General features: G+C 35.5%; 1 protein-coding gene and 1 pseudogene across 5 annotated transcripts in view; one reads left to right on the top strand and one right to left on the bottom strand.

Annotated features, from left to right (window-relative positions):
* PIK3C2G (phosphatidylinositol-4-phosphate 3-kinase catalytic subunit type 2 gamma) overlaps positions 1 to 25,562 on the top strand; it is a 539,869-nt gene that overhangs the window by 327,600 nt on the left and 186,707 nt on the right. For all 5 annotated transcript variants that reach the window (XM_086713962.1, XM_086713961.1, XM_086713960.1 and 2 more), the window contains 2 exons: positions 16,001 to 16,094; positions 18,011 to 18,105. In XM_086713962.1, coding sequence (XP_086570088.1) covers positions 16,001 to 16,094; positions 18,011 to 18,105 — 189 coding nt within the window. The remainder of the gene's footprint in view (positions 1 to 16,000; positions 16,095 to 18,010; positions 18,106 to 25,562) is intronic.
* LOC112867422 (tetraspanin-2-like) lies at positions 811 to 8,975 on the bottom strand (annotated as a pseudogene).

The following is a 25,562-nucleotide window of genomic DNA, read 5'->3' as shown; positions in this document are numbered from 1 at the left end:
GATTATAGTTACACAACTCTGGGAATATGCTAAAAACCATGAACTGTACACTTTAAGTGAATTGCATGACATTTGAATTATATTTCAATAACTATTAAAATTTGAAAATAATAACTGTCAAGTTAAAAGTAGAGGTATGAATCTCTGTAATATCGAAAGCATAATTTTCTCACCAGACAATATAACAACTTTCTAGTTTTTAAAGCATAAGCCCACTTTATTGGGTGGCAGGGGATTATTATTGTTTTACTAAGATAGATCTTGGTCTATTTTAAAGATATTTAGATGTGTCAATGAATACTTTTTTAATAAAGTTTATAGACTATTTCTTAGAAAAATCTTTTTTTTTTCAATACCCCCATTTTTAAACTTTATCAGAGCTTTTTGATCTTTTTTTCTGAGGTAAATAGGTTGTTGCTCTGACATAACAAGAATCAGGAATTCCCATCAAACAGATTTCATTATGTATAAAGTAAATACCAGAAATAGGCAGATCACACACGAATATGCTTTCAGTCAACATAATTAGTAGCTATTTCCTCAAGGGGTAAACCAATAATTAGCCAAATGTATATTCAAGTGCAAATGTACAATTAAGGGCAAATTATTTTAGATCCTAAGTGTCCTATGAATGTTAAAAATGACCTAGCTCCTGCAACAGCTGTATGAAAGCTATAGGTTACAATTTTCATGTCAAAGTAGCTTCATATCCCATCTCTTGAGTTTAGTATTGCATAGCAAAGGACCATGCTGAATATCATGTGAAAGATTACGTGATTCCAATACCAATAAATTTTGATGACTTAAAACTTAATTAACACTGATTATGGTCCCAGTCTCATCAATATATTGCTTGTGTCCTAGAAGCACTTTCAGCTCTGTGGGTTGGATCTCTTCAGAACTTTTGTTTCACAGCACTGAAATGTTGAGTGGAAGGTACTGACAGCCCTATTTCCTTTTTCACTCTCTGTAAGGTAATAGTTATAAGCCTCCACACACATGGTCTGAGCACATCCTATAGCTACACCCTTGCCTATAAAAAACAAATATCCCAATGGTTACTTCAACAGCAAATATCACCTCTAGGCAGGTGAAAACGCTGAGCACACAATGCAACTGTCTCGTGGCTTTCTAGCACTCGAAGAAGCTCACAACTGTTATCAGGACCCCTGTTCCAACCAACACATAGAGCCTCATGTAGAATTACTCTGGTGACCCCTTCTCTGATAAGAAATTCTTCATGGTGCCTCCAAACCAAAACCATAGTCCAAAAGCAAAGACAGCCAACCCCATCAGCCAGGAGAGAAGGTTGAAACCAAGCAGTCAATACTTGATGTACCACGGGCACCTCAGGGGGGCACTCCCCGCTGCTCACCGCTGTGACAGGATTCTGAGTTCCCAACCCCATGCTGGCTCTGGGAGTCATGGGAGCCTCTTATAAAAATCTTTATCAGAATGAAGCCTATAATATTGCTTAGTTGCTTGTAAAATAAAAGGATTAATATTGCTTGTAAAATGAAAGAATTCACTAAATAGACTTCAATATTCTCTGATCCCTGATAAATAAGCATAATTCTGGGGGTGCCTGGGTGGCTCAGTTGGTTAAACCTCTGACTTCAGCTCACGTCATGATCTCATAGTTCATGAGTTCTAGCACCACATTGGGCTCTTGCTGACAGCTCAGAGCCTGGAGCCTGCTTCAGATTTGGTGTCTCCCTCTCTCTCTGCACCTTCCCTACTTGAACTCTGTCTCTCTCTCTCTCAAAAATAAATAACATTTAAAAAAAAGCATAATTCTGCTTATAGTGATCCTTCTCTACCTGAACAGAAGCTGAAAATCTATTTGACTCAATGTTTTATTTTTTTTTAATGTTTATTTATTTTTGAGAGAGAGCTTGTGCTCTGAGAGTGCACATGAGCTGAGGAGGGGCAGAGAGAGAGACAGAGGATCAGAAGTGGGCTCCATGCTGACAGCAGAGAGCTGGATATGGGACTTAAACTCACCAACTGTAAGATCATGACCTGAGCGGAAATAGAGAGTCAGATGCTTAACTGACTGAGCCACCCAGGCACCACCTCAGTGTTTTAAAAATAAAGATCAAATCTTTACTTAGTGCTACTTAGTACCATCTAATTTTAATATCCACAATAACCCTATGAGGCAAATCTGATTATTATTCCAATTGTACCTATGAGGAAACTGAGGCTTATAGAGATTAAGTTGTCCAATGTTACACTATTAAATTGAGGAGTTCAAGTTAAATCCAGAGATTTAGAGCTTGAAATATTTTTATTTTATTTTTTTTTACTGTTTAATTTACATCCAAGTTTGTTAGCATATAGTGCAATAAGGATTTTATGAGTAGAATCCAGTGATTCATCCCCTACATATAACACCCAGTGCTCATCCAAACAAGTGTTTTCCCTAATGCCTCTTGCCCATTTAGCCCATCCCCCCACTCACAACCCCTCCAGTAACCCTCGCATTGTTCTCTATATTTAAGTCTCTTATGTTATCCCCTTCACTGTTTTTATATTATTTTTGCTTCCCTTCCCTTATGTTCATCTGTTTTGTATCTTAAATTCCACATATGGGTGAAGTCATATGATATTTGTCTTTCTCTGACTGACTAATTTCACTTAGTATAATACACTCTAGTTCCATCCATGTTGTTGCAAATGGCAAGATTTCATTCTTTTTGACTGCCGAGTAATACCCTGTTGTATATATATACCATGTCTTCTATATATATTCATCTGTCAGTGGACATTTGGGCTCTTTCCATACTTTGGCTATTGTTGATAGTGCTGCTATAAACATTGGGTTTAGAGCTTGAAATCTTAACCACTATTCTTATAGCCTTTCTACATACATACTCTAGGCTACTTACATATTAATTTTTTAATATTTATTTATTTTTGAGAGAGAGAGAGAGAGAGAGCATGAACAGGGGAGGGGCAGAGAGAGAGAGGGAGACACAGAATCCGAAACAGGCTCCAGGCTCTGAGCTGTCAGCACAGAGCCCCACGCAGGGCTCAAACTCAGGAACTGTGAGATCATGACCCGAGCCAAAGTCGGACGCTTAACTGATTGAGCCACCCAGGTGCCCCAAGGCTATTTACATATTAAATATGCAAATAAAACTATCTTAAAATAGTCTTATTATAGTAAATAGCAGTACTTAACCATCTTGTCATGCTTGGATGTTTCTACTTCACTGTGTAATTTCTTTTTTTCCAAACAATCAGATTTTTAGAGATTATAGGGACTGGTTTCAAAGTAAAGTGTTGTTTATTGAGCATCATTCAGGAAACTTATTAGAAACTTGATTTATATGAGCATTGGACAGTTCCTTATCATGCACCAAAGAAGGTCACTGGAAAGGTTAAAATATTTCCATTGCACTCATTCTATGACTCCCACTCTCTTTAACTGAACTACTAAAAAAAACTTGAGGACAAGCTGTTTCCAAAAATGAACCTTTCAACTTCGCTAAATTCAAAAGCTGACTTTTCTGAGAACAAACAGTTTGTGCTTGTTAAGTGAGTTGTCAGAGTGAGGTCTTCAGAGATCTGTATTTTTTCTCCTTTGAATAGTTTATTTTTCCAATGGTTTAACCTCTTGAGAACTGGTGTGCTCCATTTCTAGCTCAGAAAAATTTTTAATATTTCTGTTTGTTTAATCCCATCCAAAGATTCACCATCTCCTTTTGGTTTATTTTTAGCAAGAGACATGTTGAGATTTAATTTACCTAGCGTAGGCCATAGGGTGTTAATATTTCCACTACTGAGTGCCAGCAGTGTGCTCACTGGGTACTGATATTTCCATTAGAGAAGGCAGTGCTGTCAGAATACCAGAGACCAAGGGCGAAGGTCTGTGGTTCTTGGCAGATGGTTGCTATTTTCTTGAACTCTGATGCACAGGCATAACTATTCAACTGCTAATAGCAAGCAGAAATTACCCAAGGAATTAAAAGACAGTTCAAGGAAAGTATTCATTTAAAAATAGCAACTCTGAACTGGCATCAGAGGATGACATCAGAAACTTAAATAAAAATTTGACAAGGTACCAGAACTTGCCATCCCACATGATGTAAAATTATTATTTTGCAGGAAGAAGAACAATGCTTAACAGGCAGTGCCTTAGCTTCCAAAATCAGTTTCCTTGGAAAAATGTTTCATAAACATGTTTGCACAAAGCCATTACATCTTTTATTGTAGAGATTAATTTATAATAAAGACATTTTTGACTAGCATTGCAAATTGGTACTATGGAATATGGAAGAGAGAGACAGTTATAACTTCCACATTAGACTAAATAGTTAAGTGATTGATAATGATGTATCTTTCCCATTTATATATTGACACACATATGTGTACTTGGAAATTGACCTGCAATGAATCAAGGAGACTGAATAATAAGACATAGTGGCTATCCCTAAAAAACAATAAGAGAAAAATACTTATGCTAAAGATTGCCCCACAATATACTCCATACTATAATCAAAGTATTAAGTGCTATATGTGCCCAAGGAGAGAGAGGCAAATTCTTTCTGAAAAAGTAAGGAAATCTTCACAAAGGAATTGAAAGCTGAGTTGAAATATTCATAGTAATTTACTGAGTGGAGAAGACAGGAAATGGCCTTTCTGTAAGAAAGGCTAACATATGGACAGTTATGGAGTTTCAGAGAATAGTAAGTAATCTAATGTCATATTAGAAGGGAATTGTACTGTGAGACAAGACTGAAAAGGATAGGTTAGTTAGGATGGTTTAGGTCTCATGAGCCAGGTAGTTACTACTGACGCATTTCTGCAGCCCATGGAATTTTGTGAAGAATGGAAGTCATAGAATCAGATTTATATTATACAAGGATAATTCTGGCACCAATGTGAAGGATGAACTAAAAAAAGACAATGAGAGCAAGGATATTAGATAGATGTCAAGTATTGAAATAGTGCATTTGAAAAATGACCTGGGCCTGAAAAATAGTAGAGTTCCACAGAGCAGATCTGAGAAACATTTCAGAGGACAGTGAAAAAAAGAGAAGAGATAAGGAAGAATTTGAGCTTTCCGTTTTGGGTAAATGATAGAAAACTATATTGTTAATCAAGACAAGAGTTATAGAAAAAAGAAAATTTAGGTGGTGTAAGATATAGAGTTCTGTTTTGGACATGTTACATAGTTAAAAACCTGTGGGACAAGGGTGCCTGGGTGGCTTAGTCACTTAAGCGCCGACTCTGGCTCAGGTCATGATCTCACAGTCTGTGGATTCGAGCCCCACATCAGGCTCTGTGCTGACAGCTTAGAGCCTGGAGCCTGCTTCAGATTCTGTGTGTGTCTCGTTCTCTCTGCCCCTACCCCACTCGAGCTCTCTCTCTCTCTCTCTCTCTCTCCCAAAAAATAAAAACACATTAAAACAAAACAAAACAAAAACCTGTGGGACACCTAGGAGAAGGTGACCAGTATACAGTTGTATATTCAGATCTGAAGCCTAGCAGAGAAACCAAAGCTTGAAAAATAATATATGAATTATTGGCTTGAAAGCAGTAATTGAAGCCAGGAAGTAGAGGCACTGCATGTACGTATGTGGAGGAAGTAAAGAAAGAGGCAAAGATGGAACCCCAGAGAGTAGCAACATTTTAAGAGCAGCATAAAGCAAGCAAAGCTGGAAAAGGCAACAGGAAGAATGACCAAGAAGTCGGAGGAGAGCGAGGAAGGGGTAGTAATTTAGAATTCATAAAAAAAGGTTTTCAAAGTCTTTAAAGAAGTGTTAAATAAAATTAAGTCTAAAATCAAATCAATGGATTGAAAAATGAGCAGTCACTGATGGTATTAGTGAGAGCAGTTTTAATACTGTAGTAAAATTGGATGCCATACTTCAAGATCCTAAAGAGCAAATGGAAGAAATAAATTAGATAAATTGTGACTCTTGAAATAAGACTGATGGGAAAGGCTTTGAGGTTTGGGATTTGTATGCTTGTTCAAATAAAATAACTTCAAGCATGTTTACAAATTGAGTTGAAGGATGCATGAAGGGAAGATCCAAAAGTAGAGGGATGGGTGAAGTAGCAAAATGAGATGGTACCAACAGCCACTAGCCTGGAATAAAAGTACAAATGGTAATTTTATCCGAGGAAAGGAAGAGAGTAACTTCCTCCCCTCAGGTGGGAGGCAAGGAAAAATATGAATACAATTATAGATAAGTATGAATGCAGAAGAGAAAAATGTGGAAGTTTCAGTATTTTCTCTATGAAGGAAGAGTCAATATTCTTCTGATATACTTAGAATGAGAAATGTGGTATAGCATAAACCCAATATACCTTGTATAAATATCTTTGTGCACTTTTAGAAAGTTCCTGGTGTTGCTTCCAAATTTCACAGTTGACAGCAACTTTGAAATCAGATGAATCTAGCTCTACTGCTTTGTAGAGCTTATTACCTGAATGACCTTGGACAAATGTCCTTATCTGTAAAGCAAGGATAATAACATTATGTACCTATTATGATAAGGTACTTATGAGACCATTCAATAAAATTCTACCAATCATCTTTATCATTACTATCCTCTTCATCATAATTACATCGTTTAGAGTTTTCAGAGTCTTTCAATACCAAACTGTAAATATCAATAGATCCATGGGAATAATTTCATTTCAATTAAGCTTCAATAAGTTAAATTTACTTCTTAAAATGTGTATGATGAAAGAATTAGCAGCTTAATAATAAATAATTCACAACTGAATGACATAGCTTACAAAGCATTTTCACGTTACACGATTTGTTCTACAAAACAACTTCTTTAATATTATTAGCAACATTTACAATTTCCCCGATTTTATTGATCCCCATTTTACAGAAGAAGAAATTGAAGCCAAATTTGTCTGCCCATTTACTCAATGGATATTTACTGATGGCTTATTCATGTAAGGCACTTCATTTGGCCCTACAGCTAGCATAATGCACAAAAAAGAAATATAATCCTGCCTTTATGGAGCTGCCATCTACTGGAGGTGGAGGGAAATAGGTCATGCCATATTATAAATGTAAAATGGCAGGTGTTCTAACAGCTCTGAATGAAAGGTACATGGTTCTATGAAAGCATGTTACAAAGGAACCAAACCTTTTCTACAAAGTGGGAAAAGTCTTCCCTGAGGAAGTTTGAGCTCAGATACAAAGGATGAGTGGGAATGAATTGATGAAAGGGAAGAATAAGAAAAGAGTTTCTGGGAAGAGGGGATCCATGAAAGGGCCCTGGGGCAGAAACTTAATTCAGGAAGCTGAAAGAGAGCCAGCATTCCTGGAGTCCAGGGAAGAAATGTATATTGTAAGATTAGCAGATATGTTAAGATAGGACGAGAACTGGTGTTCTAAGGACATCTAAACAGGACCATGTTGAGCAACTTGATCTTTATTCTAGTAGCATTGGGAAAGGACAAATGGTTCTAAGTGAGGGAATATTTTGAACAGATTTGCATCTTTTAAAGATCACTCTGGCTTCTGAGCGAAGCATAAATTTGGTGAGAGAAGCAAAAGTAAATGAAGCAAGACAGTTAGGAAGCTATAGAAGTAGTCCAAGTGTCAGAGGATAGGAAGTCAGCCTTACAAGGGTGGTAGTGGTGATGTAATAAAATGAACAGAATCAGAACATTTAGGAGTAAAAGTGAGAGGATAGGGGAAGGGCAGTGAAAAAAGGAGGATGTCAAGGATTACTTCTAGGTTTCTTTATAATGCAAGTAGGTAGAAAATGGAAACATTTGCTAAGAGGGAGCACTCTGGGTAACAAATAGATTATAGATTAACCTTCCCATTCAGGTTGGGATAGATTAGCTTTGAGATGTCCTTGAGATAGCCAGTGATGGTTCAAGGGAAAATCTAAGCGAGAGAATACAATTTGGAAATCATCCACAGAAGGATGGGAATTAAGTCAAGGATATAGATAAATTTGCTTAAAAAGAGAGAGAAAGTGTAAGCTAGGAAAACAAGATCCTTCATATTTAAGCTCAAAATCCCTCATTCTTTTTCATAACATCATGCTGCTTTTGCATGTAATGTTAAATCCATCCAAACACAAAATTTCTACATGGTGCCTTCATTACACCAGTTGCTTTATGTAGTGCTTTTCTAAGCTTGTCTGTAAGTAAAATCAAAGTGTAAACATATAGAACAAAATCAATAACTACTCTTTAAGTATAAATAAGTCTGATTAATTAATACCATAAATATACAGTTAATTCCCAATTTCTATATGCAAATCCATAGACTATCTATCAGGAAATATCTCTGCACAGTTCCAAATATCTTTGGATCTAGGATTCACACTTATGCCTACTGGGTCATGACTGGGACAATATCCCCATCCAGTTAGATAAATTATACTTCTCCCTATTATGCATCTCTATTGATCCATTTAGAAGAATGCACTAAGTAAAATAAATATTTTCAGGCCTGTCTTGTGGATTTCATGTAAGTATATATGATAATACCTAGTCAAAAGATAAAAAGGTCTTGCTAGAAGTACTATAGAAAGCCTCCTGGCCTAGTGTTCTGGGTATTTGGATTCCAGTTTTAGTGCCACTAACAAATGGCCTTGAGCAAACAGCTCAAACTCTCTGACTTTTAGACTCTTCATCTGTATAATTAGGAGATTGAACCAGGTCTCCAAGTTTCCTTGAATTCTAATATTCTGCAATCATGTGAAAATCCTTGAACGAACATGAATTATTCAGTGGGTAGAGATTTACAATCATCTTAAAGAATCCTTATTCCCCACTTTCTCTAGAAAGAAATTTCTTCTGTCACATCTGATCATTTTTAGTACTAGAAAAATAGCAAATACATTCATATTGACATTTTCTTCCAAGATGATGCTGAGTGTGTCATCAGACTCAAAACCTGCTGGAGAAACTGTTCTGTACTTCTGATAGTTTTCTAATTCTAACCTGACATTGCAGCTTTTAACTGTGAATAGCCTCATGGCATTCTGCATGAATTCTTACTGTGTATTCTGAAGTCTGACATTTCTGTTACACTTAAATTTGATCTCAGATTTCTTTGCTTTTCATTTTACCCAAAGTTGATATTTTTTAAAGGTTGGCATTTGTTACGTCACATTTGGCTTTTACCCATCACTTCAAGAATTCTTTGAGCCAGATATTGACCTTGTATCATTTTTCAAACTAGAAAAAGAAGAACAAAAGAGGAAAACAAGATACGGGGAGAAAATGAGAAAGGAATAGAAGTCACAAAATAACTAGTCAGATGGAAGAAGTGTAAGGTGTATTTTTCTGTTAAAATTTCACTTCGTGATGCCACTGTCCCTTTTGAAGATTGTCGGGATCCTTGGTGATGTTCCTATAGCCCTCTGAGAAGGGTTGTAAATGATTGAGGGAAGAGAGGAGGAATGATGTTTCCCAAATCTGAGTGTTGGTCACATGACTTCAAAGCCAATTTGTCATTCAGGGAAAAGATAAGTTGATGTACTTCTGTCTTCAAAAGAGACCACAGGTACTGATTCCTTGACTTATGGGCCCACAACAATAACTCATGCCAAAACTATGTTCTCAAAATTAGGTTTGCAATCCCTGAAGTGCTTACAGGGGTGTTGCAAGGTCAAGATTATTTCCATAATAATTCTAATATGTCACTTGCCTTTGTCACATGCATTCATTCATGGGTGTAGAGTGTTTTCTGACATGCAGTATTACAACAGATTTAATACAGAAACAGATAGGGGAATCTAGCTGTCTTCTATTAAGCCAGACATTACAGATACTTACAAAAATCTAAAACAGTATCACTCTTCTCTCTAAATATTTTCTTTATTTTTGAAAACATAGCGATTTTTCATAGGAATATATTGTTTATGTTAACATGTAAAGGGGTTATTGATGTTACTTTAAATGAATTGATAAATATTTCTTAAATGCCCTGGTTTTGTTTCTGATATGGAAATTCTTGATAGATATAACTCACATAAATGAGAACTCTTTGGTACCTTCCATAATTTTTAAGAGTGCTGAAAGGGTCTTGAGACCCAAAACAGGAGAACCCTAAACACTGGTCAGTTTCTACTTCCAGCTTGAACTAAAGAGTTATTACATATTTGATACTCTTCCTTTCCTGCCCACATAAGGATTACCCTTCTAACTCAATCCTCTGCTTGACTATAAACCTTGTGTTTACACTGTTGGCAAAATACAGATTTGATATTTCCCTAAAGTTCCTTTGGAAATATTTATCTTGAAGTTGCTTTCATTTTACCTAATTTTTTCACCTTTGAGTTTTTAACCATGTCTTAGATTCCTTTTATTAACTTTTATAATCCTAGTCTTCAAGGAGTATTTTTTTTCTTTGTGTTTAAATGAACTCATTGGACAATGGACCATGTGCAATTTTTAAATGCTTCCTTAACAATTATTGTACAGAGTTATATTGATCTTAGCTGTGGTATTATGTCCTTTTACAGAAGGCAGAGGCTCAGTTGTTAGCTCAATTTAGAGGAAACTAAACACTGAATAGATAGAATCACTGCTCATGAAACTCATATAAAACTGAATAGTAAGCCAGTCTGATGTTTTGCTTTTGATCAAAATTGGTTTTGCTCCCCTATTCAGACATGCTTGGAAAGTAAATTAAGTAACTTAAAGTTACTTAAATGAACAATTAAAAAATGATGAATAACCTTAAAGAGGCGATTACTTCACATGAATTCCTGTTACACCTAATTTTAAAAATTCATAATAAATGAAAATTCCTTTCACTTTACATGATCTCCTCTCCAGCAAGTAATAGAATTTTACTGACCTTGTATCTTTTTAATATCTCAAATCTGATAGATCACCATTTATTACATTGTAAATGGTCTATTTTCTGTATGAATATAAGGAAGTTTCTTACAAATTTAAATAAATAAGGACCTAGTTAATATCAGCCTAATGAATCTTCTAATGATACTTTTGTTTCTTCCCCAGACTCAAGGTATCATATCCGTGCCTCAAGTAATTAGTAGTCCCAAGGTTAGCAGAATCACTAGAGAGTGGACCCTGCTTTATTATTGGCAGGCATTATGTATACTTTTCAAGCAAATCAGGTCATTGGAAAGTACAATAGCCTGGCTTGTGGAAAATTCAAAATAAGTTGTAGTTCTTCTGTCACATGTGACATTTCAGTCTGTAAATATCACATGACAGTCAGAAAATATGGGTAGCCCTCACCTCATTGAGGAATGTGTTACTGAGCATGAAATGCCAATAACTATATCCCATGAGAATGTTTAAACAATTTCAGACAACATCACAGGCAAGAAATGCCAAGATTTGTGGAACATATTTATCCATTGATCTTTGCCTGAGTTCAGGGCCCTGAAAAGGTATCAAGCATAAATTCTGTAGAGGCAGAGATCCCTGTTTGGACCTATTATACTAAAGAAAATTTTAAATCAGCACAAAAAATATACTTGTTCTTTTACACAATGGTGTTTACTCTTAAAGGGACATATGATTTTGAGCTTTTTTCTAGTACTGATAATGAACTTGTACTTATTCAAATATATTTATAATTATTTAAGTGAGCCTTAATTTTAAAAAATCCTTATATTTTAGTAACCAATGTAACTTTACGTAAAGTTTGAAAAACTTAAAAAAAAATAAGCTAAAAAAAGAAAACTAAAGTCATCTGTGAAATTTAGTATTAATATTCAGGTATTTGGTATTCATTTTTTTATTTCTCTCATCTTTTTGTCAAGCCTATGGAGAAATATGCACACTTTTATGTACATGCTGGTATTATACTGCATACATTATTCATAATATTTTCATATCATTAAGTATTCTTTGAATATTTTTAGACTACATATATTCTACCATATGGTCATAGCTTAGTTAACTTTTTATTCTTAGACATTTGTGTTATTTCCAATTACACATATCCTTATACATAGCTCTGATTATTTTTTTAGGATAAATTCTCAAAAGTAAATAGTTAGATCAAGGAATAATCACATTAAAAAATTTTTTTAATACATTCTGCTATATACTGCCAGCAATGTATGAAGGGGCACATTTCCCAGGAGCTCCACTAACACTGCCAACATCTCTTTTAATGTGGCCAACTCTTCCTAAAATAAGCAAATGAAAGTTATATTTGGATATGCTTTACTGTTGTTTGGCCTTAGTCACATCTCGGGATGTCATGTGGTTAGCTTCTTAGCAATTTCTCCTCCAATTTCTTTTTAAACTAAATGCAACAGTAGTGAATAAAAAGATCCATTCCTTTCCATTAATGTGTAAAAATGTTCTTTCCAGCATTTTTACGTATTAATACAAATATATAATTTTTCTTTTTGAGTGTATAGATGTTGCTAGGGTTTGTTCTATTCCTGAAAAAGTCTGAAAAAAAAAATACATCCTTCTTCTTTATTACCTTCAGATTTGTTTTTTTCTCACTCTTTTGACTGAGAGAAAACAAATTAAAACACCCCTGGAACTTGTATAAGTGGTATTTTTGAGTTAAATCTATTGCTACCAATGTAAATTATTTCAGAGAACAGCAAGATAAATGGGCTCAATAGTATGATTTTTCTCATTATTATATCACAATCAGTGCATTTTTATTAATGACCCAACACGTATGGAGCATGGTGCTAAATCCTAAGAATTAAAAAGTGAGTATAGAACAATTCTTATCTTCAGTTGATTTATTCACTAGTTGAGAATGCTGGCACATATATAAAAACGATAAATTCTAATAAACACTAGCATATCCTAATTGCCCAATGGAGTCAGCCAGTCAATGCCCTTAGAGTTCAGAGAAGTGATTAGCAAACATTGGGGTAGTAACCTTTAAAAGCATTTGACCACATTTTGAAGGAGAACTCAAACTGTGAGAAGAGAAGCTGTTCCACGTGGGGGTTACAGTGCTCACAAAGGTGAGAATGCACATGACATTTTCAGAATAAAAATAATCAGTGAGTCAGCCAGAGCAGTTTATTCAGTATTACAGTAGGAGAAAAATCTCATGTTTGGCTAGCCTTGGCTATCTAGATAAGCAGTATGGACCTAAGAGAGACCCGTTGGAAATAGAAAACCATTCAAAGTTTTATAACAAGTGAATTTATAAATAATTTAGGGAGGAGGCACCTGGGTGGCTCAGTTGGTTGATCATCCACTTGGGTTCAGGTCATGATCTGGCAGTTTGTGAGTTCAAGCCCCACATCTGTCTCAGGCTCATTGCTGTCAGCCTGTCAGCGCAGAGCCTGCTTCTGATCTTCTATCCCCCTCTCTCTGCCCCTCCCCTGCTTGTGCTCTCCCCAAAAGAAAAGGATATTTTAAAAAGAAATAATTTAGGGAAATTTTTAAGGTATTACTATGAAAAATATTAATACCAGCATGGGATAATTATGGCCTAGACTAGCTAGATGCAGAAGAAACTAAAAACAGGCGTAATGCTAGAGCCATTAGGATAGAAAAGTCCACTGAACTTGGCAACTGATTAGATATAAAGATAAGAGACTACTAGGAGCTTATTATTCAACTGTGCTTGTATCAGAGATTTATAATGAATGAGCCTGCCCTCAACCAAGTACATAATATAGAATCCCACTGAGAAGAGTGTGATAAACTCTACAGGAGGCTACAAAGTAGCTGAAACAGCTTTCCAGGTAAATCAGCCCTTGAGTTTTGACTTCAGAGATCAGTTGAATTTTGCCAGATGGGAAAGGGGGGGAAATTCGATGAAGAGGGCAAAAGAGGGGAAAATATGACTCGAAATTTTAGATCTACATGATTGGAGAAAGATAATAACACAAACCACGATAGAAAAGTCTAGCAGCAGAGATGTTTTAGTTGGAAAGACAATTCAGTTTAAACACTCTTCAAAAAAAAATATGTACAGGATGTTCACCAGTCTGGAGGCATTTGGGACACCTCCATGAACGAAACAGGCAAAAATTTTCTGCTTTCATGGAGTTTACATTCCAGTATATGGAAATAAATACACAGTTAGAGGTATAGTGTTCACCAAAGAATTTTGTTTCATTGTGATGTTTGTTTCTTTATTTCTTTCTGTTTTCATTCGTACCAATAATATAAAATACACACAAAAGGAAGCATGGGTGACTAGTATCTGACTTAAGTCATCACTTAGGCAGCAAAATGTTCCAAGTAACTCTTTCCTCTAAGACTTCAAACTGTCCTCAAACTGACCTTGATGTCTACAAGCTTCAGACAAACGGCTTAGTAATTGAGAGCAATAAATTTGAATCAATCACATTTAGTTAGGAGAAAGTAGTGTAAGTGTGCTAAAACAAGCTGACCTTCTTCTAGCTTTGCATTTTTATTGCACCCTTTCTGCTCTTCACCTGCACTTGATGTTATGGTGGGATCTTCTGACCTTAGCAGTACTTCAGAAGATGTGTCTGGACTACAGTTCTTACTAGGTCTTACTGCTAGATTGCTCAAAGGGAGAAAATTATAGGAAAAATATTTGCAGGTCAGAAATAAGGGTTTTGAGTGACTAACCTTGGAAGTGAAATTTTTGTTGCAATTAAAATGCTCAGTTTAACTTAAGAAAAACTATGTAAAACATTACATTTATGCATTACATTTCAAGCTGCTATCAAGGACAGTTGAGAGATATTAAGTAATACCAATTTTTTTCTTGACACTGTGGCTGCATAGTATTCATTTCACCCTTCAGTAACCTAATATGCTGAAAAGAGACTGGACATTATAGACTTTAAAAGTTTCCTGATCTCCATAGTATTGGGAGCCAATCTTCAGAACTCTCTCCTGATTGGTTGAAAGCATTCAGTTTGTTTCCATACAAAAAGATTTTTGGCTTTTGTTTATTTATTTATGTACTTGTTTTTTCAATCAGTTACTGTAAGTAGTTCCTTCAAGTTTTATTTTTTTATTTTTTTATTTTTTTTGATGTTTTTATTTAGTTTTGAGACAGAGAGAGACAGAGCATGAGCAGGGGAGGGGCAGAGAGAGAGGGAGACACAGAATCTGAAGCAGGCTCCAGGCTCTGAGTTGTTGGCACAGAGCCTGACGCGGGGCTCGAACTCACAAGCTGTGAGATCATGACCTGAGCTGAAGTCGGACGCCCAACCGACTGAGCCACCCAGGTGCCCCGTTCCTTCAAGTTTTAAATTATGCATATTGATTTTTTTCTGAAAACATATTTATTTAAAATTAATTTTTCTCACCAAAGCCCCAGTTATATCTAATCATGTCAAAGCAGTATGTCAAAATCACGTCAAAACAGTATGATGCCAAAAGTTATCTCTAGGCACTTCCCAGGAGCTTGGAGATAATTGAATCCAATTCTTCTGATGGAACAAGATGATGGCAGTCTGAGGAGCCCATCTGAGGATTAATTGTTTCTGGAATAGATTTTCAAATGCTAAATACTTTCATAAATTTAGTTCAGTAACAAACATTTATTAAGTGTCTAATGGGTGCTTAATCTTACAACAGACATATGAAGTCCAAAATTGAATAAGGCAGTTACCCTCAAGAACTTCATATTCTAGTAATATTTAGTCTTATTAAATTATTGTTGTTTATTTATTGTAAGGTACTTTAGATTTCTGGTTTTTCATTATGACCTAGCCAAAACTCATTTAAATATATTTTATCCCATTTTTAATTATATAAGCTATCAGGTCTCCAACTGGTAATAATTTTCTTAGCAAAATGTACGGCAAAGAGTTTCAAGATTTTAGCTATCCTACAATCCTTTATAGACGAGAAAGCTAACAATTCTGACTTAAACCCAAGTTTCCAAGGAAATCTAGTTGAAAGGGCATTTTACTTCAGTTCATATGAGAGTAGAGAATGTGGAAAAATAATTTGGTGCTAATTATCATCTTAATTGATTGTGAGATTATTATTTTATCTTACGTGCTGGGGGTGGAATTCATTCTCTCTTCTCCCTGACATTTCTCATGGATTATTCCATACCATTAATAGCTTAATAGATATATATACTTTGTATTAGTTTTCCAGATCAAGAAATTCGTAAAGTGGCAGTTCAACAATTAGACAACCTCTTGAATGATGAACTACTGGACTATCTCCCACAGCTAGTTCAGGTAAGAACCACAGAGTTGCCAAAGGATTCCAGGATTTTAACCAATAATTTTTTAAAAAGAGTTTCCAGGACACCTGGATGGTTCAGTTGGTTAAGCGTGTGACTTCGGCTCAGGTCATGATCTCATGGTTCATGAATTTGAGCCCCGCATAGGGCTCTGTGCTGACAGCTCGGAGCCTGGAGCCTGTTTGGATTCAGTCTCCCACTCTCTCTGCCCCTCCCCTGTTCACACTCTGTCTCCCTCTGTCTCAAGAATAAATAAAATTTAAAAAAATTCAAAAACATAAAAACTTTTGAAACAAAAAATTTTACCCCATTCGTTATTTTCTTGAAGTGTGTTAGTTTATGTATTATCTTGTTAGCATTATGCAGGATATATTAAAGCAATAAGATAAAACTGTAAGACCATAACAAAAACAGGACATATTGTTCATAGACAGAAAGCAATTAAGACACAGACCCAGAAGTTACTGCAAACCACAGGTCAACACCATGTGGGTAGGTTCCAAGAACATTTCATAATAATGCAATGTGCACCAGAAATATTGCCTGCCTCCCTCCTAGATGGTGAGGTAGCATTTAGGGTAAAAATTGTATCAGTACACAGAGTGATGCTTTATAGTTTAGAAACAATGAAGCAATTTAAGAGCAACAAGTAGTTATTGCATCAAGAAGAAATAATGGGGAAATCTAAAAAGAAAAGCATGGAAGTAAATTCCAAGACACCTCTCTTGCTCATGTGCTTATATGATAACGATTAGGTCATAAACACAACTTATGACCTAGTCAGCCCAGTATTAGCAAGTAAGTGAAAGAAAGCCATAGCTGCAGTTTAAGACAACATACATTATGCTCTTTATACATTCAGACAGCATCAAGAGTTTATGCAAATTTGCTGAAATCATCTTTGGCACTCTTATACCTTAGGAATTTATAAACTTTCTCATCCTTGAGTATGGTCAGCATATTGAGGTATTTCTTCTGGTGTGTATCTGAATGCATGTTGTGCCCACTTTTATCTGTTGTCTGTACTATAGTATAGGACCTGGCTTAAATTCTGCACTATAGTATGTAATCTGGCTTAAATTCTGTGTATGAGTGTCTGTGTGTGTGTGTGACTTAAATGGCTATTGAGCAGCTAAAGATAGAAGCCTTGCCTCTTAAGCAGGGATGGAAACTTTTATCAAGAGAGCCTGGTTTTCACTTTCACAACATATTTGAATATCTAGGATGATGATGGGGCCCAGGTACTGTACTGCGTACTGATAGTGAGGTCCCTGCAGAGTACAGGTGGAAGTCTGAATTAGGTCCACAGGATATTAGGGGCTGCCATTGCTGTCTGTATTTTCCACCAGGTTGGGTATCCTAGAAACTCCTAAAGAGCTGTTCAGAGTGGAGATGAGGGAAAGGATTGCGGGATGGGTGGCTTAGGGTGGCAACAATCAGCTTTGAAACCTCTAAGTAACATGTCAAGTTCTGCAGGTTAATACTGACATATCAGTTGGTGATTTCAGCTAAGGCTTTGAATATGGATTAATTTCATTCCCCAAAGAAGACAAATATCTATTGTTTAATAGTGACATTTTTATATCTAGGACACTAATCATGATATTATTTACTTTTGTGGGTTCCAGGATTCTCCTAGGCATGGTTGAACTCCATCAACCCTCTGCTCTATTTATTATCCTGTGATACTAAAGCATAAATAAGAAAGAGACTACACAAATCCAAATTGTGTGATGTGTGTTTTATGTTATTATACACCAGCTAATAAGGTTATCAAATATGATATTAACATTTTGTTAAGATGTTTATGCTGTTTCCCCTTGTCTTTTCTTAAGCCTCTTAAGTCCCTTTGTAGTCTGCTATAATTTTGCTACTGAGAAGAGAAGTAAGTAATTATATCTCTTACTTCAGGCTGCCAAGTTTGAATGGAACCTTGAAAGTCCTCTAGTACAACTCCTATTGCACCGTTCATTGCAAAGCATCCAGATTGCCCATCGTCTTTACTGGTAAGATTAACTAAAATAGGACAAGATGACTTTTTTTTTAATTGTCAATTTCTCTCCATAGAGCTTTGGAAGAAGTGGAAGATTTCTTCCCTTGTCATTGATATAAACCTCTACTTAAAACTCTGCCAAAGTTGAGTGTTTGTCAAGGTTATTTTTATTTATGAGTATAATTTAACTGTCATTGTCTTCAAATTCTCCCCTTTGTACAGTTGCTTCTGTTTACATCCAATCAGAATTTTAAATCTGGATGATAGCTTTGCTGTAGTTTTAAATCACCTGTGCTATTTGTGGTCATATCTATTCATTGAAGATTTCAGTATAAAATCTACTTATGAGATAGTGGATGTTTGGGAAGAATGTGTGCTTTAAAAGTAATTTTTGTACAATTCAGTGGTGAATAGTGAAGGCTAACATATGCTTGGTGTTGCAAATCCCTAGGGTACTCAACTTTTCTCCAAACATAAATTTTGAATGTTTTTAGTGGAGAAATATAACTTAAGAGATATTATCCTCCATTATCTTCTTCCATTATCACCTATTCTTGATCCTATTGAACACGATGTTCATTGGATGCCATACTTCCTACTTTTATTACTAAACTTGTGGACTCACCTTCATAGTAAAACTTTTAATTACAAATATCAATGATCCACAAATTAAATAGACCTATCTTTTGTCCTCACATATGTATGGCAGGCATCATTTACTAGCTTCAATTGCTAGTGAAGAACTTTAATTAGTAGAAAAAAAGTCTAACTTTTGAGTATGTTTTACTGCTTCGAGGAATGTTACCCATATTGACACCATTCTTCCCATGAAAATAACTCAACCATTTCATAGGAAAGTAGAGGTACAAGAAACTATCAACCACCAGTGTTTATTCTGATGTTCATTTTTATTTTAAATACCTAATATAAAAAGCAGAACATTTTCCTCTACTATGTCAGTATAGTGAGGCATCACACACATGACCAGCACTGGGCCAGTCACTGAATAGACTCTTAGATCAAGCTCTAAATGAAGTCTTACGCTCCTCAGGTTTTCAATCAGCTGCTACCTAGCTAGGGGAAGTTAAGTAGATACACTTGGTGGTCTTCTGCTCTCATAGTAAAACTAGAACTCAGTCAAACTCAGTGGTTATTTCCTTTAAAACTTCACTTATTTTTTGTGCTTTTCACTTTTTTTGACATGTGTTTATGAAAATTAAAGCATGTTAAAAAGTGACATGACCTGATAATGATCTTGATTTAAATATTTGAACCAAAATATAATATGTATATAAAATATAATTCAAAAAGATATCTTTAAAAAGTAGAATAAAATATTAAGGACTTCTCTACTAGAGTAATGATTGTTGTAATACATGTGCCCCCAAAGTAAGTCCTTCATTTGCTAAAGTAGCATGAAAATTGGAGTCATTTGAAAGGCAACAGTGAATGCAAACAAAGTTGTAAGTCAGTGTCATACTTGGAAGTTCACAATAAATTTAATTATGTCACTCTTTCCAAAGAATTGCGAGGAAGGTCTGTCTCTGTATAATTCTCACCCTAACGAAGAAAAGAAAGACAAAAAACAAAGCCCATTTCACCTCCCACTGATTCAAAAAGAGAGTAATATAGAAGGAATAGAAAAGAATATAAATTACAAATGAAATGTTTGTTCTTGAGTGCTTAATTTGTAAGAATATGGGAAGAGGAAAATGAAAACAAGGAGGGAGATTTTAAAATCCCTACATCCTTTTAAACCTTAAATTTAAAAAGTATCAGGAAAGATATCCTAAGCATGAAATAATATTAATCATATTTAAAACATGGCCTGGAGTTTAAAAAAATACCTTGCACCTAGCATCAAGCTTAGGGAATATTTGTATATAGAATGTTTTAGTTAAAATGTTAAAGATGCAGCTCAGACCCTCCATGATACACTTAAACAAATAAATCCATACAATTTAATGATTTTATTTTTCACTTGGATGAGCGCTCACTTCCTCAGATTCAGCATGTTCAACATGGAACTCAACATCTTGCCCTGCTCACCCAGGGCTTAGATCTTCCCTGTTCCTCACTAACATGTCCAATTGTTTACCAAGCCCTGTAACTCCATATCTATCACATAGCTCTATCACCTGACCTAAGATGAGCATTTCTCTGTTTAAGGTAAAGATTTTAAAATATATGTTGTTTTTGTTTTTTAATTAGAGAATCAGTATGCTATAGGATCTGTCATAAATTGCGCAGCAATGCTGCCATCTTTCATACTCTTAAGTCTGACTGAATAAGCCCTGAGAGAGAACCAGTTTGAATCAAAATCTGTGTGGTGGGGAACCATTTTATAACATGGATCCTTTATAAATTGTTACTTAAGTCACATGTTACAAAAATCTGAAAGTGTTCCCTTCAAAGTATAGGGAAAGCCTGAGGTGAAGCTCCCATTTTCAAACTCTAAGTGCAGCAATTTTGTTTCTATACAGTACTAATACTAATTTTTGCTAGTATGGTGCGTGGTGTTTGAAAATATTCAATAAATTATTATTGAATGAATGAATGGGATTAACTTGCCTGGGTCCAGCTGTGCACATGCAGACTTGTGACAGAAGGGGGCAGAAGAGGGCTGCTTGAGCAGTCAGTCAGACTTGATGTCCAAACCAGAGCTGGCAAGGAAGCCTAGGGCAATTTCAGGGGATTGATGCCTATCACTAGTAAAGTCAAGACTGGATTGAAGGGAGAGTGTGAGCGGAAGTCACGAATTAGGGCTCAAAGAACAAGTTGTTTCAGCAGTGTCTGCTGGTCCTGAATGACTTAAGACAATGGTATTTCTGGCACCACAAGGGGTTCCCAAGACAGCAACGGCATTGAAGGATCAAATCCTATGAGCTTTAATCTGCCACTCATAAAATTCAGATGATGCAAAATCGCCCATTCATTTTCTAAACACTCAGTCCTAAACTTTTCTCCTCTAGAATTTTGGGGTAATTTCTCAAAGGAGGAAATACTCTAAATAAAGCAAAATAATGTGGACATGTTGCATCATGTGATTTGAAGTCACACATGTCCCTCTCACCCCTTCTCCTAAATATATCACACCTGATACCTGAAATTTTATCATTAGTGAGTCATTCCTTTAGGTTAAGTATTGTTCCCTCCCAGAAGTTTTCTTCTAATGTGTATGTATATATGTGTATATATGTTCAGATCATAGTGCTTGTGATGAATTAGGTTAGCATTTGTTCATTTATGTGACAAACATTGAGATACTAGACACCGTTGAACTATTAAGGATAAAACAGAACAGTCTTTGCCTAGACAAGCTCACAGGCTATGTGGTGGGAAGAAACTAGAAGGAGAGAACTGACAACAAATTCTGTCCACCTTACAGTAATCCATCCAAAATGTAACGACAAAGTAGAGAGACAGGGCTGGCCATCAAGTAAATAAAAAAGCCTAAACGTGCACTCCCATTCTGTCAGAGTTAAATATCGATACAGGCATACAAATGTATACACAAAGGAGGTAAGTGCTCTCTACTTTGGTATCTGAAACACTCCCTGAAGAAAGAGTAAAGAGGTACTTTACGGAGTTATCACAGTGTAATAGAGCATGCATAATACAGAATCAATAGAAGGTTTTAAAGCCTCAGTCCTTTACCTTCTAGAATCATTACATTACTACTAATTCACCTTTTACTTTTACAATGTAATGAATAATAAATTATTGCTTTACTTTTTTTTATAAGGTAGAGCTATGGCTTGCTGTCGTTTAATATTGATCTCTTATAATCGTCTTTCATGTATTGTTCTCAGAAAAGTATACACAGGATAAAATCTCTCCAATAAAGCAATTTGCTAAGCTAACAATAGCTATTCTTTACCTCAACCAACCTGAAAAAAAGTGATGGATATTTTTAAGAAAGTTTACGTTTTATGTTATAATCTGTAAAATGCATTAGCATAATTTTCTAGTTAAGGCACAATAAAGGAACAGCTGGGTTTTTTTCTGTTTTATTTCTATTTTATGTTAAGTCTTACATAGTTCTTTAAATAAAAAGATTTTAAAACCAGAATGTAATTTTAAATTAATTATCTTATATCATTTGTGTTATTATTATTATTATTTTAATGTTTATTATTGAGAGAGAGAGAGAGAGCACAAGCGGGGGAGGGACAGAGAATGAAAGGGAGACACAGAATCTGAAACAGGCTCCAGGCTCTGAGCTATTGGCACAGAGCCCGATGCGGTGTTTGAACTCTGGAACGGCGAGATCATGATGTAAGCCGAAGTTGGACACTGAACCAACTGAGCCACCAGGTGCCCCATTTGTTATTTTTTTTTAATTAAATACATATGAAAATAGAATTTTAGAATCTTAAACAAAGTTCTATCTCAAATGAATACAATAGCCAGGAATAAAGGTCAACCTTAAATTTATCCATAGTTTAAATTATTTCCCCTTCAAATTCTTCTATTTTGTTTTTTTTTTAAAAGTCAAGAGCTATAAAAATGAACATTTTGTGCATACATACTGACCTCAAATGTTGTAACTTAGACCAGATCTGGCCTTTGGGAACTGAACTTTCTAATCCACTCTCCAACAATTTTCAGTAGAATAGACACTGCCATTGTATCACTGCTTCCTTAGATAGTAATCTGGTGTCCCTATAATAATATCAGTCTTCCTCTGTCATTGTTAATGCTAAAGATTTGGGGTAAGTCCTTGAAAAACAACACTATGCTGCTTAATTTTCACTGTTTCCCAATCAGACTGCAGCCTTAATTTAGCTAACAAAATATATGGTCAACAAAAAGGCATTCTGTTTAGTAATTGTCTTTGTCTTTTAATAATATTTGAATTTGGCTTCCAAAATAAATAGACTAATAAATATTCATAGAGTTATAGGATTTGGGAGTCGAATGGAGCCTTAGAAATCAACTGCTATAGCACTTTTTTTTTACCCAGTAAAGGATTTCAACAAGTGATTCTTCCAATTACAATCATCTAGCTAGCTAAAGAATTGAGATTAAAATATCTTTTTTTAATGACATCTAATACCCAATTCAGGTCTCTTGGCAATTCAATATCTACTTCCAAAGAAAGTACAACTCAAAGAATTCATAAAATGTTTGTTTGTCTTTCTATCCATAATTAGGTACTCATTAAAATACTAAAGTAGTGGCTTTTCCTTAACTTTAAAGCAAAACTGAAAAGAAAACAATATAGTAAATTGAGATCTCTGTATCTAATACTCAGAAGTTTTACGTATGAGCATGACTCACAAGTACTATCAATTATAATATTAATTAATAAGTGTGTGTAGTAAGCTCCTTCAAAACACTGTATACTTGAAGGAGTTTTGAAGGAAACAGTAGGTTTTTCCCAGAATTTTTCTTATGTGGTTCCTGATTCATACCTAAAACATTAAATCTGTTCTCTTAGTTTTACTATGAAGCCATGAGTGATAAGAAAACAATTTCTGAGTAATTTTCTTAGTCTCAGTTTGTACTTATTGTTTAATACATACTATATAAAAGCAAGACTTTATATTATAAAAAACCAAGACTCAGTTTTTTCAAAAACACTATTTACTTAAGCAACCAGCAATATGCCAATGCAATTCAAATCATCCCATTTCATCAAGTTAAATGAGTTAGAAAATAAATTCCCATGCTCCAGTCCAGAACTTGGCAATAATAAAATGTAAGTAAAATTCATCTTTAGTTTCCTTCTAAGTAAAAAACCCAGTAAGCAATTAGACATAGAAGCCTAAAAAGCAGGAGAAAGATCTGGACTGGTAACAGAATGGGAATGTAGTAGCACATTGATAGTACTTGCCGGGCTTCCATCTTATGGTTCAGTTGTCCCCTGAGTTTGGAGTTCTCACTCAGATTCCCTGTACCTATATCCAGAGTTTTTTAAAAAGAGAGAAAACCAGAGCATCATATCAAAAGTATTTTCAGGTGCCAGGTCTAGAGGCATGCCACTTTTGCCTACATTTCATAGGCCAAAATCAGTAACAAGGCTCTACCTACATGCAAGAGAATATAAGAAAGTGGACCAAGTATCTAGCTATGTACAGAAGCAAAATGCTGCTTGATCTGGTAAACCCACAGCATTGTCTGCCATGGAGGTGAAACAATGTGGATGACTCAAGAAATTTGGCCATCAAGAAATTTGGCCAAGAGAAAGAGGACATGGAAGGAAAACCAGTATGCACCCTCATATATATTAATTGGCTTTCTTTTCAAAAACTAAGATTAATCTCAACAGACAAAAAAGACTATTGCCTAACTACCTGATTAAGAATCACCATTTTGGCAGACATCCTCTAAAAATGTCTTTTGTCCAACAATTCTGTATTTCCAAGTTGACTTAACATATGGGTATATTTTTAAACCATTTTATCTAGATAGATCATTATTAAGTTTTTTATGTAGCTATGCTGGGTAACTGGTGTCTCAGCCCAAGAGGTCCAAAACTGAATTAAATATCCCTATGCTCCCTTTCTTTTTCAATCCTTGCCCACACTGTGTCCAAACCTCGTTTTTTATATTCAGTATCCTGGTTAACAGCCACTACCAAGATATCCAACACAGAAAAATTATCCACTCACCTTCCTCATTTAATTAGTCCTTAAGACCTAACTATTGCTTCTCCTAACAATGTCTTAAATTTGTCTCTTTTTCATTTCTATGCCTAGCACCTTAGCTCAAGCCTTTTTACCAAGCTCAAGTCCAGTATTACCTACTTGGACTATTGCAAGTAGAAGGCCTTCTAATTTTTGTTTGTTTTTTTCCTCCTCCCCCTCCTTTCCCCCCCCCACCTCCTCCTCTTCCTCCTCCTCCTCCTCCTCCTCTTCTTCTTCTTCTTCTTCTTCTTCTTCTTCTTCTTCTTTTCTTCTCCTTCTCTCTCCTCCTCCTCCTCCTCCTCCTCCCCTCCTCCTCCCTCTCCTCCTGTTCTTACTTATCTCCAGCCCATCCATACTCCACATGGCTCTTGGTATAATCTCTATGTAATACAATTTGATCCAGAACTCATAAAGTAGGGTGTCGTTCCAGGGTAACACACAGATAGCTAGCTAATTCTGTAATTCCAATTAAATATGACCTTGAAATACATTTTCATAATTTCTACTCTGCCTACTCTCCACCCCCATTTTGTATGGCTTTCTACATCCAAACATAGACTTCTCTATTCCCAAGTTGTTACTCAAATTTTCAGAGATCTTTCATGCCTTGATTGCTTTATACATGGCATTTCTTTCTTCTTGAAATGCAGTTGTCCTGTTGTTACACAGAGTCCTTTAGGACTCAGCTCAACTTTTTATCCTCTTTGAGGATGTCTCAGCCCTTGTACCCACTACCGATATAGTTCTTAGCATATTATATATTTTGCTTACTTCACCATTTACCTTTTCTTTAAAATATTTTGGGCTGCAAGTAACAGAAAATGCTGATTTAACTGGC

Source organism: Puma concolor, chromosome B4 (genome assembly GCF_028749965.1).
Source record: "Puma concolor isolate L17-30 chromosome B4, mPumCon1.1.hap2, whole genome shotgun sequence".
Taxonomy (NCBI): domain Eukaryota; kingdom Metazoa; phylum Chordata; class Mammalia; order Carnivora; family Felidae; genus Puma; species Puma concolor.
Note: the sequence above shows the minus strand (reverse complement) of the source record. Positions and strands in the feature narration are given on the sequence as shown.